The 16,253-nt window shown below is 34.0% G+C and overlaps 1 protein-coding gene across 1 annotated transcript in view; it reads right to left on the bottom strand.

The window, feature by feature from the left end:
* LOC123668536 (tyrosine-protein kinase Abl) overlaps nt 1–16,253 on the bottom strand; it is a 46,482-nt gene that overhangs the window by 9,118 nt on the left and 21,111 nt on the right. Inside the window, exons 4-8 of the mRNA XM_045602269.1 lie at nt 14,839–15,038; nt 13,921–14,019; nt 12,683–12,931; nt 7,834–8,117; nt 6,561–6,837 (exon numbers count right to left, since the gene is read on the bottom strand). Coding sequence (XP_045458225.1) covers nt 6,561–6,837; nt 7,834–8,117; nt 12,683–12,931; nt 13,921–14,019; nt 14,839–15,038 — 1,109 coding nt within the window. The remainder of the gene's footprint in view (nt 1–6,560; nt 6,838–7,833; nt 8,118–12,682; nt 12,932–13,920; nt 14,020–14,838; nt 15,039–16,253) is intronic.

The raw sequence follows: 16,253 nt of genomic DNA, 5'->3' as shown, positions 1-16,253 counted from the left end.
AGAAAACTTCAGCATTAATGAAGTTCTTTCGACAACTTTATGCTTCACTCGTTAATAAAACTGGTTTCCAGTCTGTATGATACTTTGGAGAGATCGTAAGATGGAACCATCTTATCTACGTCAAAAGAGCTTTATGCAAGACCTAATCAAAGAACTTTCAGATATTATTGCCAAGTGTCATGTGCTTCTCCGTTTTCTTTAATGGCGATTGCTCAACGGGGTCAATCACTATTAAACGCTACGGTACTATATCATTGGTGTTTGAAACTAAGGAAAAGTACATTATTATCAAAACCAATTCAGGAGCTAACGCTTTCAGTATCGTGGCCGGTACAACATTCAACCACTAGATTTCTTACCATCAAAAGAATGAAAAAACCACGCTATAAAGAGAATGAAGTGTCGACTAGCTCTTTACCCAAAAGTCACTTCACGCATCAAGTATCCACATCAGGGGACGATTGGCGGGGCTTCTCCCACATTGTCAATAGTTTATTTCGAGGCAGAGCTTGAAAACGACCATTTCGCTTTGGTTTGTGTGGCATCTGTTTCATGCCATGATGTTATTAGTGAAGACTGATAGAGGTTACTTTCTACAGTTTTGGCAAGACACAAAAAGTCACAGGTTTCACTTATAAAAATAAAACACATGACTTGAAGAGAGAAGAGAAAAACAAGGAAATGGCGACGAGAAGACAGTGATTAAGTTCTGTTTAATTCTACTTTTTTTGTAATTTCTTAGGATCAACGATACCTACATAAATCTTACATTGTAGTACTTTTAAACAAGAACAGTTATTATCTATATATATAAAAATGAATGTTTGTCTGTATGTCCTTTATAGAATCGTAAATTATGCATTTGATCACGTCATGATCTTCAGCAAGTGTTGTGCATGAGCCCACAAAGGTTACTGAGTTGGTATGGCCAAAAAAAAGCGTAGCAACGCGCGCTATTACATACATACCTACATATATGATTCCTATAATGTCGCGCAGTCAAAGTGAAAAGATGAGTTTCTGGCGTTACTCTGAACAAAGGGGTCGTTCCGTTGTTAAATGCTATATTGAATTTCAACATAAAAAACTTATATGAGGACAATTATTCATAGAGTAATAATGATTTTATTTATGAGCGTAATTTATATGTGGAAAAATTTAATATCTTTTATATTTAAAGCACGATCTCGAAAATTATTATAAATTGTGACAACAAAATACAATTATGATAAAGTATAAATAAATATTCACTGTTTATACAGAATTACAGAACCCTAGTCGATATTTGAAGGATTATATATTCTCGTTGTAACACAGAACGTTCTTGTCTCAGTTGTCGAAACAAATATAAAAGGGAAATAATTCATGGAACGACAAATTAAAAGCAATGAGAAAATAATACAAAGCTTGAAATCTATAAGGAGCTTTGCATTCAAAGTAAAACGTTTGTTTACTGAAACTGAATACTATTTGTATTTTGGACATTGGAAATAACTAAAAACAAGCTACAAAATTCTCGTAAAATCAAAATAATAATTTTACAATTTTTTTCACACATTCCACAGAACTTACATGTTTAAAGATAGTGAATCGAACTAAACTAATTCAGCTTGTAAACGTCAATTCACTGGACAAAAGATGTACTCCATATATAGAAGGGTTGAAGCCTAATCAACTGCGGGTTAGCGCATAATTTACTACTGAGTGACGATCGCTATTATTAACCGTGACCGACACCTTTACGTGATCCCCAAGACATGGTGGGAAAGTCTACAAGAACGTACCTCCAGAAGAAAAACAAATATTATAGTATTTTTATGCGTATGTTTATATATATATACTAGCTGACCCGGCGAACTTCGTATCGTCTAACACAAACTTTATCGTATGGTATTAAAATTCAAATTGACTTTTAAGTATTATCACAAATCTTTTGTATGGGAGTATAGAAAAGTGTTGTTTTTAGACTTTTTCAGGAAATTTAAATTTTTTTTTTGAATTTTTCTCTCCATAAGAACCATCCTCGTACTTCAAGGAATATTTTAAAAAAAGAATTAGCGAAATCGGTCCAACCGTTCTCGAGTTTTGCGCTTAGCAACACATTCAGCGACTCATTTTTATATTATAGATATATATAGATATATAGATATATATATATATATATATATATATATATATATATATATGTTTGTATGTATGTATGTATGTATGTATTGTGCTGTATATGTGTGTGTATTTGTACTCGATAGTTGATATTGTTCTAGGTGACACTAATTGTCACTTCTCTGTGTGCACTTCCCTACCACTTTCACTACGCTGTGTCCTATTTGCCCAAAGGTTGTCTGGAAGAGATCGCTACTCTAACGATAAGACCGCCTTTGTACAGTGTTTTTTCATTTGTAATATGTCATTGTGTTGATTGTTGTTGTGTACAATAAAGAGTATCTATCTATCTATCTATCAAATATTTGTACATGCACAAAAGGTCACAACGCGACTACTAGGTACTACCTACTACACTATACCAGATCGCTTGTTAAAGATATTGTACACACTAATTTCCTGAAATAGTGTCATTCCATGTAGGAATAATAATTAATAATTTTCTAACCTTGGTGCCTGTATTATTGATTTTTTTGGTGATTTGATTATATAACTCTACATATTCAAGCACACTAAGCTAGTTTGAATATGTTATAACTTGTAATATTGGCACATATAACATTGTTTCAAGTAATATGGTTAGTGAAATAATTTAATAATATCGACGTTGATCGAACAAGGAATCCGGCTTCGTATGTAAACTAGCAATATATAAATGCATGTAGTAGCGAATAGCAATAAACAATGGTCGAATGTTTGTGTACAAATAGCACGGGGATTAGTGTACGAGCCTGACCGTGCTTCGTGATCGATGTCAACAAACAAAAATACACATTTAATTATGACTACGTAAGATACGTACATCATGTTATAAAATTATATATTATACCGCAAAGAGAAATAATATATTTATATAAAACGGTGTGTGTGTGGCAGCTCCAACACGCGACTGGAGTTTACGTCTTTAGATCGATTACCGTCATATAAAAAAATTAAAATGTTCTATTTAATGAAATCGATAATAATTAATTAAAACCCAAAACGTTAATTGATGCTCGCTATTCCTATCGTTACACTATGTATGTATCTGTTTCGTGACATCATACGATATCACTCTCCATATTTTTTTCATACCGCCAGACTTATCGATTCTTAAGGAGTAAGCCCCGATAATAATAAATCGATAAAATGTACGTACGCGAATAACTTCCGAACGTCGGCTCCAACATTTTTGTATTTACACGAAATGTAGACGAGGTTTGTATTTTTACAAAAACCTAAAAAAATCGATAGATTCAATAAAAAAAAATGATGACAGTAAGAAGTTTGCTGGATCAACTGATTCTTATATAAATAATAAATCATTGTTTAAAAAAATTGTGATATACTTTTTTTTTCTCACGACCAATTTATCTAGACTTTTATTCGAAGTCGTCTTTAATGATCCAAGCTAATAAGGGAAAAACATCAAAGTGAAACTTAAATTCGTTAAAAATATGAAAGAGCTGAAAATTTCAGTGGAAAACGTATCAGAACAGCCTGTACAATGGAAAATGACGTCGATTCCAAAACAGCGATCATTGTTTCCCGTTCGAGTATAAACGCGGCTCTCGAGGCTCGTCTCAGCAGTGCCGGTGCGGCAGCGGAGCGCAAAACTAATCGATTCTCCTAAAAACCGATACAATACAAACTGAATATCATGTTTTGGTTACGGAACACGCTCGTATATTTCATATTGATTGCAATTGTCGTCACTGGTAAGTTACTTTTATAATTTTTTGATGTTTATTTTCCGTGAATAGAGTTCTGCCAATAAAGAACACAAAAAAATAAAAAATAATTAACCATTTTGGTGCAGTCCCTCGAAGTTATGCGCGCACATACATAAATAATAATTTAATATAGACAGATTAATACCTTGATATAAAATTTTTAATTGATCAAATATTTATTATTTCGTACTTAATTTGATTAGGAAAGAATAAAAAGACCAAGCCGAAGAAATTTGTGTCTCCTAGCTCGAAGGGTATCCAGTGCTACAACTGCTTGTCATTCGATCATCCCGGCTGCTGGGACCCCGATCATCCTGACTACGCTAACATTACAGTAAGGATTATGCCGAAACGTGTAGATAAATTTCAAAGATCAATTATTTATAATGAAGTCCTTCACAAGTAAGGTATTATTTTCAAGCAATAATTACTTTCAACTTTAACAGCATGAAAATATCCTTTATAATTACAACTAGCGGTGCTGGCGACTTCGCCCGCGTGGAATTTAATAAAAAAGTTATTGTTCTGTTCGGAGAGTTATAAAATAAATTTCTAAAATAAAACTAGCCTAAGTTACTCCTTACTTGAGCTATCTACCAGTGACAGTTCCGTCAAAATCGGTCCAGCCATTTCAGAGATCAGCCGGAACAAACAAACAGACAGACAGACAAACAAAAATTGAATAAAATATTATTTTGGTATATGTACCGTGTATACATCAATATGCATTTAGTAAAAAGCGGTTATTTTAAAATTACAAACAGAAACTCCAATTTTATTTATTTGTATATATTATAAGCATTTCTTTTAATAAGTACAAAAATATATATGAAAATTAAAAGCATATTTTTGTAGGTGCCTAACATTGATTGCTACATACCGGGTATGGCTTTTCTTTGCATCGTTATCACTTCGGAATCCGCTAAGCTTGGTAAGCATTTAACAGTCAAGGGATACATATATTTATTACAAACATATTATTTCCATTTTATCATAGTGTATTAAATACATTATATCATGCCAATGATTGTAGAATCGATTTGAGAGATCATCGTGTTATCTCCATTTTTATTTATTTATTAGAGAAATCATGTGTGCTTTTAGCAGCATTAAAAGCCAGTTATTATCCAAAACAAAATAAATATATTTAATTTCTTTAACATACAAACGTTCTCTTTACAATAAAGAACGCAAAATAAAAATATCCAGTTCTTCGTTCGAAAGTTATACGCGTACATATGTACATTTATTCACCTGCAGTCTGCTTCACTGGTTGACGTCAAAGCTGACGTATAACAGTATCAAACAAACAGAACTTTACTTTCGAGACATTTTTGTTTGCTACCGGTGAATCTATAAATTGAAGTGAAATAGCCCATTAATGGCCAATTTACTACTTACTTTATTTATACATTTATGTTCAGGATAAACATTAACAACAATCTTGTGTAAATATTTTATTATAGTCGTATTTTTATTAACAGTGGAAACCGGTCAAGAGATCGGACCAGTACGAGCCCGTACTTGCGTGCCAGCGAAGGATTTCTCAAAGAAAACCGTATCATACTCCATGTGTAGTAAGTTAAGCAAGGAGCTCTCGGCCTCTGAAATTTTCTCCCGCATAGCCGTCAGTCGACCGCATTGTACACTTTGCAAGAAACATTTGTGCACCGATGCCGCACATTGTTAAATTAAGTTATTATTATTTATTAATTCTTAGCTAAGGAAATGAATCTCAATTTACAAATTTAAATCAACGATTGTTTAATTGAATTCCATCGCTACTTTCGTATAAGGAAAAGTTCTTGTTTTAATATGGGAAAATTATCAATTTTAATAAAATTCTATTGTTTTTATGCGTAAATGTCTTTAAAAAATAATAATATTTTTGTATTTCAATTTGTTTATGAAAAAGCTCGTATACAATAAAACAATTGAATTTTAAATGAAGAGAATACCCATACATACAATCAAAAACCAAACTTTAGTATAGTTGATCAAAATGTTATCGTTTGTTTGGTTTTCACGGCCCTGTTATTGTTCGCGCTTACATAATCTGTTTAATAAACTACGAAAGCAAATTTTCACACGAAATGCAAAAGGTTAACTTGTTGTTTTGAAATTAGAGATTTGTTGAGCTAAACTATTGTTACACCCGCAGGAAGTTAATTTTGATTTGTTTTTATTTTAATTTATATTTCATTTATTATTTAATAAATATTAAATAAAATTAGAATTTTTAATAACATCCTAAACATTCGGATCGTAATTTAATACGTACCTACAAAATGAAGTTACCTATAACGAACTCTTTTACATCGATTTTAGGGAATTCGATTCAATTTTATTTAATCATTTTTAATTACATTTTCGTTAGCGGCAATTAAAATATGTATATGGGACACACCAAGTAATAAATTCAATTCAAATTAAATGATACAGAAAAAAACTTTAGATGATGAATATATTTGTCACAGAAAGGTGAACAAGAATCTAACAGAATTTTTACAGTGCAGTATTCAAATATTATTCCATTACACATTATACTATATATTACCAACCGATCCGACCAATCCGCCGACCGATTACCGATCGATTGAAAGATATGAAAGTTAAAAATATCGAATCTTTCAGTCGATCAAGCAAACACCTGCAAATTTACTTATAAAAAAAAACTGTACTCACCTTTTCTAGCATGTGGTAAACGTCGGCAAGATCGACTCCTGGGTATGGAGACATGCCATACGTAGCTATCTCCCAGAGCAGGATCCCGAAGGCCCACACGTCTGATTTGGTACTGAAGGTGTTGTACGCCAATCCTTCGGGAGCTGTCCACTTGATGGGGAACTTCGCCCCTGCATGGGCAGTGTAAGTGTCGTCGCGCATAAGACGGGCGAGACCGAAGTCGGCCACCTTCACGAGGTGATTATCACCGACGAGGCAGTTCCGAGCTGCCAGGTCCCTTTTAAAACGAATATGCTTATTAAATCTATTTATGTGCCAATAGTTAGCACATCTCAACACAAACCGGAACGGATTTAGTTTTATCATTTAATTCAACTTGTAAAGCTTACTGTTAGTTGAGAAAATTTTATATGCATCTATTTGTAAAACTAAAAGAAAAGAACGCGTTTGTTGCTGCTGACATCTATACATAGTCTCAGATGTCTGTTCGTGACAACTTGTACTGACTTTAAGGCCACATTGAATGCTTGTTTAGGAAAAAAAACTTTTGTTACTTTAATGATGAAAACACATACAAAAACCATACACAGATCAGTTTTAAATATCATCAGCACTTGTATAAGACATGTTTCTACGAATTGGAAAAAAAATGATATATATGACCTTTGGAAAAATAATAGTCACTAGTCCTCAAAGGTTTTATATTTTAATGTGAATCCATGATCATATTTTTACAATTTTCGTTAATTTATACGATACGAATCGAGTTGTGGCCTAAAATACTACATGTCTTAAACGAGTTTAATATCCCAAGCCGTACCAAGCCGTACCGCAGTATTCTACATTTGTAAGTTCTATACGGAATGAAAAACATACCATCACATTTTACAATATTAATATTTTATTAACTTTTGAATTACAAATAAGTCAAAACTAGATAGGAAAGTGAACGTGAATTATTTAATACCTACTTTTTGTAAGTGTCGATAAATTTATCTTCAAAATTTACCTCTTGCAATGCTTTCAAATAGTTCTATATATTTTGATGTAATTTTCTCAATTGGGACTACTTTTTTGCACTTTTACTAGTTTAGCGAAATTTTCGTACCTAATGGTAAGTTATAGCAATTTTTAAACAGATTTTTTTTTTATGTTCCTACCTTCACTTTAAAAAAAATATAGAATGTAGATAATTTTGTGATATTTGTTTTGTGTATAGTTCTTTTTTTTTTAACTTTATGGCGAAATAAATATTTTCATTTCATTTCATTACCTGTGTATAAACGAGCGGCTCTCAAGGTAGCTCATTCCGGAAGCGATCTGGGTTGCCATGTACATGAGCACAACCGCATCGATGTGCTCGCGGTTGCCGGTCCGCAGGTAGTCGAGCAGGTTGCCGCGGCTCATGAACTCCGTTATAATGTAGAAGGGCGGTTCCCGGGTGCATACACCCAGAAGTTGAACGAGGTTCGGGTGACGCATTTCCTTCATGATGGCAGCCTCTTCGAGGAAATCTTTCAGAGCCATCGTATCGTCTTTTAGAGTTTTCACAGCCACCTGTTTTAGTATATTTAATTAATATTCACAATACGTGTGTTCCTAGTGTCTGTAGTCCTAGTACATGTAGTAAAACTGTAAATGTTTTATGTCTGTACATAGTAGAGATTTGAGAAAAAAATGAATGTAGGTTCTTCGTAAGGTCAATAAAAGCTGAAATATACCTACTTTTAGATTTTTAATTTCTGTCTCTATGTTTGTATAATAAAATTTGATGAGATTACGTCTTAATAAGCCTCTTAGAATATAAAATATTAAAATATTCAACGCAAACGAATTTCACGGGCACAGCTAGTACCTAATATTTTTATAATATAGCTATTAAAAATTAGAGCGTATGTAGGTTAACAAAAGTAGAAAAAACAATTTTGTAAAACTTCAAGTGTTTTATAATAAAAACTACAAAAGTATTTTCTCCTGTAAGTATTCACGTTGTGCTAAAAAAGCCCCGTAGAAATTAGTAATACCGAAGCCTTTAAACATTTTCATTAATAGGGAAAGTTGTTTATTTCACAATAAATTCCCACGAAAATTATCACAATGACCCTAATTTTGCGATATCAACATTTAAATGTATGTACATAATTATCTTGAATATATACAACGCCATAATTTAGAAAATTACTAGTATAAATTTTTTTCATTTGACAGATTTCGATTCCGTTTGTACGCACTTATTAAATATGTTTCATTATATATTTAAAACATATAACAAATGACCTTAACCTTTTACAGTTTATAATGAAAATTAGTGTTGGTAGAACTTACGAAGAAGCAATAAAAATTTATTTCAAGATTTTTTTTGTAGGTGCTTAAATATCTCTTATAGCGGTTTTTATATAAATAAACCTTAATATAAAACCAATATATTTCAGTTAGCTACTAAAAACTGCATTAGCGTAGGATACTGTAATATTGCTACATACGCAGCTCGACATGTTCGCAGAACAATACATAGACAGTGACATTTAGGTGACCTAGAAGCATTAAAATTTGCTATAGAAGTATTCTGTACTCCTTTTAAACGAAAGACAACGGGCTTGATAACTATTAAATAGTCTATTTTCTAAACTTTTTTCATATTTCGTCCGATCTTAAAGTCGACGAAATTGGATTATATGGTCAATGATGGTAATTTATTGGGCCTACAAATTAATTTGGCCCGTGTTTTGGGTGTAAAACAAACGTGTTATTTTGAAAATAACGTAAATAAACAAAGAAATCAAACTACTGTATCACGAAAGCTACTTCTTTTGCCCATCTGTTAATTTTCAAATTCCATTTAGTAAATTATTTCATATTTTGAGGTCATCCAAATTTTAACATCTTGTGTCATTTTTTTATTCAAATGAAGTCTACTGTTAATCTGCTGAATTATGCTGCATCCATTGGAACAACCACTAATTCTCAAGGGCGATGTCCGGTAAGCACAGCAGCTAAATCAAACAGCAGCAGGAATGGAAAAATGTTCCACATCCCTACTATTTAATCATTTTTTCACTATGCTCAACATGATTCCGAAATAGACATGAAAGAAAATAACTTTGTCTTGTCTTCCCTTTTATACTTTAAACTTTTTTCGTTACACCCGGTTCGAACGTAACAATTGCGATTTGTAACGAATGTCCGTAATGGAATTATCAGGTTTTAGCAGATCATAACAAACAGTACCGTGTTTGTCCCACCAGATACACAGCATTACCTTAAAAACGTAAATAATTTCATTTGGTGCTGATATTGCAGTTGATAACAACGATTAAAGGGCTTAAAGTACTTTTTTCCTCATAGGCTTACAATCGTCATAGAATATCCACTTTTCATTTTTCGCCACAATTAACTTTTTTTGCCTTTGAAGCGGTTATTCATAAATGAAAAATCGCCTTCCTACGACCTCTCTACTTCAGTTCATAAGGCACGCAAATGCCTTGCTGTCAATCATATTGAAACTATTGTATCACTACTAGTGATTACGTGTGCTTTTCTTGTGTTTGAATATGATTTTCATCGACTATTTTATGTGTCCAATTTTTTGTCATTAAATTTTTTGAGACTCCTCTGGACCAGGACTTTTTTCTATCCTAAAATTAAAAACTACTAACTAAACTACTCTTAAAACATACTCATGACTAGTCGCATAAAATCTAGTCTGTATATTTATACGGTACGTATACCAAAATAACATTTTTTTATAATCTTTGTCTGTCTGTCTGTCCGTTTGTTCCGGCTAATCTCTGAAACGGCTGGACCTATTTTGACGGGACTTTTACTGGCAGATAGCTGATGTAATAACGATTAACTTGGGCTAATTTTATTTTAGTAATTTATTTATTCTATAACACTGTGAAATGAACTGTAACTTGTTCGTCAAATTGAACGCGACGAAGTCGCGGGTACAGCTAGTTGCTAAATAAATATACACTCCAAATAAACGGTGAGAGAATTACCGGAAAGAAGTTCTTGAACTCTGAAGTCGTTTAAATGAGTTGAGGCTTTTTGTCTGGATTTGTTTGAACACGAAATCAATAAGAGTATTTAACTTCATTTAGATGAATAGACTTCCGCCACTTGCCACTAAGCGGCATAAATAAAAATTCTCGCATTCATCGAAACCTAACTTTGCCTTAGGGTAAAGTTTTTGCTCTATATGGATTCACTCGAATAATTAACGTCTTTCTGTTAAAGACTCATGTGTGTTTTGTTGGTTGGGATCTCTTAATTGGTACAAAATATAATTAAACTTATAATGGTTTCACTCGCTCGGAAACACAATGTTTCGAAATTAATTCCTTTGATACCGGTTGACGTATATGAATTACCAACTGTTTCACACTTGGATGAATTCAACTAAAATATACTATTTTCCAGTACATTTGTATAAGCATCTCGTAATCGCGCTACTGAAACTAACTCCGAATCTAAATTATACTGAAAACAATTGCTAATAAAAACAGTTACTTTTTCAAATATAAAATAGTTGAAAAGACCGACTCATTACAAATTACACTTCTTTACTGTTTTCTACAGGGAACAAAGGAGCTGAATTGTCCAGCAAGATTTGAATAATGAATTGTGCGTTGGAGATTTGACTTCCAAGCTGTTTTCAAGAATATGGTCAGGCGGGTTCGACCTCCTTACATGACAAATATTATAGAGGTTGTTGAGGTAGAGGACAGCAGAATATAGCCCATTCAAAATCTGGAGCAATCCATCCGGTACCTTACAGAAGATGGCAGCTAAATAATAATACACACTTCAGCTTATCGTAGTCCACTGCTGGACATAGGCCTCCCCAAGTTCGCGCCAGACATCCCGGTCTTCCGCAATCCTCATCCAGCCTACACCGGCAATCTTACGTAGATCGTCGGTCCAACGGGCCGGAGAATGTCCCACACTGCGTTTGCCAAGACGCGGTCTCCACTCTAGGTCCTGCGACACAGATGACCAGCCCACTGCCACTTCAACTTGCTAATTCTGTGGGCTATGTCGGTTACTTTCGTTTTCTCGCGGATAGAGAGAGAGAGACCCCAAGCATAGCCCGTTCCATTGCACGTTGAGCGACCCTAAACTTGTGGACCAGTTCCTTCGTCAGTGTCCACGTCTCGGCTGCGTATGTTAACACAGGCAGGACGCATTGTTCGAAGACTTTATAATAATACTCTCAAGTAATATTATTCAACTGTATGTAGCTCAAGTAGTTCCTGTGGTGAGTAAGGTGGCAGAGCTCCTGGAGAGGGTCAGAGTTAGGGCGGCAACGCGCTTGTGACGCTTCTATTTTTATATTTGTCCATAAGCTACGGTGTCTACTTGCCATCAGATAAACTGTACACTTGTTTGCCAACCTAGTCGTATTAAATTGATTGTGGCCTCGTTTCGGGTCTACCACAAAAAGGTTCATTCAATGGATACCGTGGAGTATGAGGAATTTCTATCTAGTAATCGTATGGTGTTTCAACTTCCGTCAGGGACAAAAATGATAAAGGTCGTACAGATAATTGTGTGTTGTTTATCGCCTGGGCATATGTACTCTTGTATTGTATGTCTTCCTGGATCTCCAACAAAGGAATCACGTCTCAGTGATGGCTGTTAAGTGTGAGGCGTTTCTTTCTACTAACTATTGTGCTTTCAACTTCAGACAATCAGATAAAAGATTTTAAGAATTAGTGAAGAGTGTGTATAATAACAACTGCTCTGGTTTATTAATTGCTCTGGTCTTAGATGCGTGAGACGTGTAGACGCTTAACGACCGGCGGTTCGTGGATTCGATTCCCGCTCGAGATGGATATTTATATTTGTATATTTCAGTATGGTTTCGATGTCTTTCTTGTGGGTCTTCCTACATGTCATGGATACCGCGTTAATATGCCCGTCCCGGCCATTATCATATACAACTAATAGCGATCGTTATTATATTCGCCAACCTGCAATGAAGAAGTGTGATGGATTTAGCTCTTCTTTATCTTCTACATGAAGTCAATTTCCATGTAGAGAAGGACTAAACTAGGCCCAAGCCCAGCAGTGGGATGTTACAGGCAGAATCATCGTGACGTATATGATCGAGAACTCACCGTAGTGTTACATCTCTTCCAAGCGGCCTCGTATACGTCGCCGTACTGACCACCGCCGAGCTTGTGCTTCATAACGATGTCGGTGCGGTCTATTTCCCACTCGTCCGGTGGAGCGAGCGGGAACACGGTCGGCTTGTTGCGCTTCGGCGCCGGATACAGGAGCTGAGTGATCAGGCCGTCGCCCAACACCGAGTGGTGATGCACCAGCTCCGCTAGCGTTCCGAACTTCGACTCCGATGTCACGTACACCTGATCGAAATATAATAATTTTTTATCGCGTATATTTGCTACTGAAATATTTAGAAATTCGAGTTGAAATGGATATTTCGCTTAATTCGATCCGAGTCCTCGTAAGAGAACAGTTTAAACACATTTTGCTAATTGCTTTAAACTTATAGTCTAATTAATAGTCTATAAAAAATCTAATGAGAATTTTCGACAAATTCATAAAACATATATAACATATCTTACATACTCGTAAATATATTGCAAAGGTTAAATTAAAAACGACACTAACGCGTATGTAATTTATGCTTACTAAAAACTTTAATTTTACATAGGAAAAGAGGATGGTAAAAGTTAAAAAAAAATTGAAATAACACGAGGAAAGCTTGATTTTATAAAATCTCGAGAGCGTCATTAAAATCTTCTACCTTTACACAGTCCGAAAGCTGATCCTAATGAAATAGCGCTATTCGAATGCTATTAATTAAACGTAATCGCAGAAGCCCTAAGGCATCCAATTAGGAGAGTTCAGTTTCATCGGATCTTAGGCAGACAATTCGCTCGGCAAGCTAGTTGCTATTCTAGCCAGGGCTTAGTGATATCTGAGAGGGGTTTTGTAGACTTATTTTTTATTAATTTTTATTTATAGGCTAACTGGCTGGAGAAATCCGTAATGTTAAAATGTTTTTTTGTTGTTCAATTTATTTATTTTTTTAATTTTGTGCACAAAGTTTTTAATTTTTCATTCCGAAAATAACTTCTATAAAGTAAAAAACAGTAGTAACTTAAAAAAAAGTCAATTTGTCTAGCTCTTCAAGAACGGCTATAAATCGGGTTAGTCGGTTTAGCAACATATTTCACGATAGCGACGATCGAATCAGCCTGTAACAAGCTGGGAATAGTCCTCTTTCTCCATGTAGGGGAAGGAAAAGTTCTGATTTTTATTTATATAAAGATTGAAAAAGCGCTTCAAAAATAGCAATGAAGTTAGAAATAAAACATCGATACGTTACCTTTCCATCTGAGTCTTCGTTAATACGGTAATGGTAGACGCGTCCTTCGTAGCGAAGTGATATACTTCTTTGGCCAGGGCTCGACTCGGACTCTCGTACCTATTAAATAATTGCAGCAAAACTTTAGCTTGTACAATAAAATACATTAAAAGTTACTTAATATGTGTTCCGCATTGGAGCAGCGTGGTGGATTAAGCTCCGATCCTTCTCCTACATGGGGAAAGAGGCCTATGCCCAGTAGTGGGATATTACAGGCTGAAGCGAAGAATATGTGTAATTCACTTTTTTAAATACACATTAAACAGAGATGAAGCGGCGGGCGAAGACGTCGATTTTAACGGATCACAAATTCAAGTAGGTACGGGTTAGCTTCTATGAATTTGAAAAACTTTATTTTACATTGAAGGAAATCATTGTGAGTGACCTAAAATATATATTTGCCAGCTCGCAGTGGAACACTATGAAATCTTGAATGTATAACAAAATCGAAGATCACATTTCAAAGAGCATTTTCATATGCGTTTAACCATTATTGCCAGGTTTGCTATACGTATTCACAAACAAGGCATAGTCTAAATTCAACGGTTAGTAAATAAAACGAATCGTTCTGTAAATAATTTATCGGGGTACGGCACAGCAGGCAATATCTGCCACAAAATTTGGAGCAGCCCCACTTACAGAAGATCACAGCTAAATAATAGTCTCAAGTAGTGTTTTATTCCTGTGGTCAATAAGGAAGCCCGAGCTCTGGTAGGATCGGGGATAAGTGTGGCAACGCACTAGCTACATTTCTGATGTTGCAGGCAGCCATAGACTACGGTATTCACATACCACAAGAGAACCGTACACTTGTTTGCCACCTTTATAATAGAAAAAAAATTGCAAAAAACGGTTATAGTAAAATAATGTTAAACTCACAAGAAAGCTTCCATTGATACCGGATGAGAGTAGATATTCAGCAGCATTTCGCGATATGGGACCGTGGTACCAGGAGTGCTTCTCCAGTGAGTTGACGGGCGTCACGTAGTTACTGGGCACCCAGCCCACGCCCCCAGACAAAGTGTGTGCTTCGCACCATTCTCCGCTCTTATTGTAGCTCATTATACGTACTTGCTCGCCTAAGATAGAGTCGAGTAATAAGAAAGGACACATCTTTTTAATTTACTTCGATAACACGAATAACAGTAACACGACTTTTATTAGTAAAAAATTATTTATATTGTCTAGCTATTGATGAATAAAATAATTGCTAAATAAAATTGCTATAAGCGATAAAAGATTAAACTTTAATCGACTTATTCCTTTGAAAACAGGTATTTGATTACGTTTTACTACAAAAAACTGTATTAAACGTTATTCTAAGCTTACTTCATTGCTACCCAATTGAGATTTTATCTATTACTTTTGATGTAGAATAATTTATTATAAATCTATATCCAGATAACTTTCATCTAATTAGGTCAAAGCTGCTATACAGATGTTTTAATTGGCAACTGACAGAAAGACGCATGAACTACATTCAATCATATATTATTACATATTATAAATACAGCACAGACAGCGGGATTAATGTGCTTTTTAAAATGTCTTCTAAAACTAGTCTGTTAGAAAAGATAGAATTTTTTTTAATACAATAGGTTAGAAAGGCGTTGGTTTTGAAGGGATAGGGAAACATTAGGTTATTGTTACTAATTATTACTCGTTACTTCTAATAATGATCAAGCAAATATAATGTCTTTTTTTTTAAATTAATTATTATCATGATGATAAATGTACACATTTACTGTAAAATTTCAAACGGCGGATGAACAGCGGAAAAATAATAAATTTAAAACGTATTTCTCAAGAGATAACAATTACAAACTATTTTTTAGGCAAAACGAAAAATATATCGTATAAAAGGAAAATAATTACACTACCTTTATAGTTAGCTGCGAAAGTTGTTACCCAAAACAAAAATTTATAAACTAAAGTCAAAACAATAACCTTGTGATTAAATACTTATTCTACTTTTTCTCTTTTATATCAGAAATTATTTCGCATTGAAATATTTTCTATTCAATGAGCAGTAATACAATTGTAGCATTATATCAAGATATACGTAATGTTATAAGAACTGTACTTCTATTTTGTTTTCAATGAAAACTTTTCATATATAAGTTTGTAATAATATACAAAAGTTCTTTTATAAATGATATTTGATTGAAATTATTATAATTTTTTTCTTTATTTTACAAGAGTATGCGTTATACGTTAGTAACCTTGAAATTAATAAACATTCACATAATTTTGCTTTGCATAAAATTCGCGTCTTATAAAGAATATTTTTAGAA

This window comes from Melitaea cinxia, chromosome Z, assembly GCF_905220565.1.
Source record: "Melitaea cinxia chromosome Z, ilMelCinx1.1, whole genome shotgun sequence".
Classification (NCBI taxonomy): domain Eukaryota; kingdom Metazoa; phylum Arthropoda; class Insecta; order Lepidoptera; family Nymphalidae; genus Melitaea; species Melitaea cinxia.
This window is presented reverse-complemented; position numbering and strand designations above follow the sequence as displayed.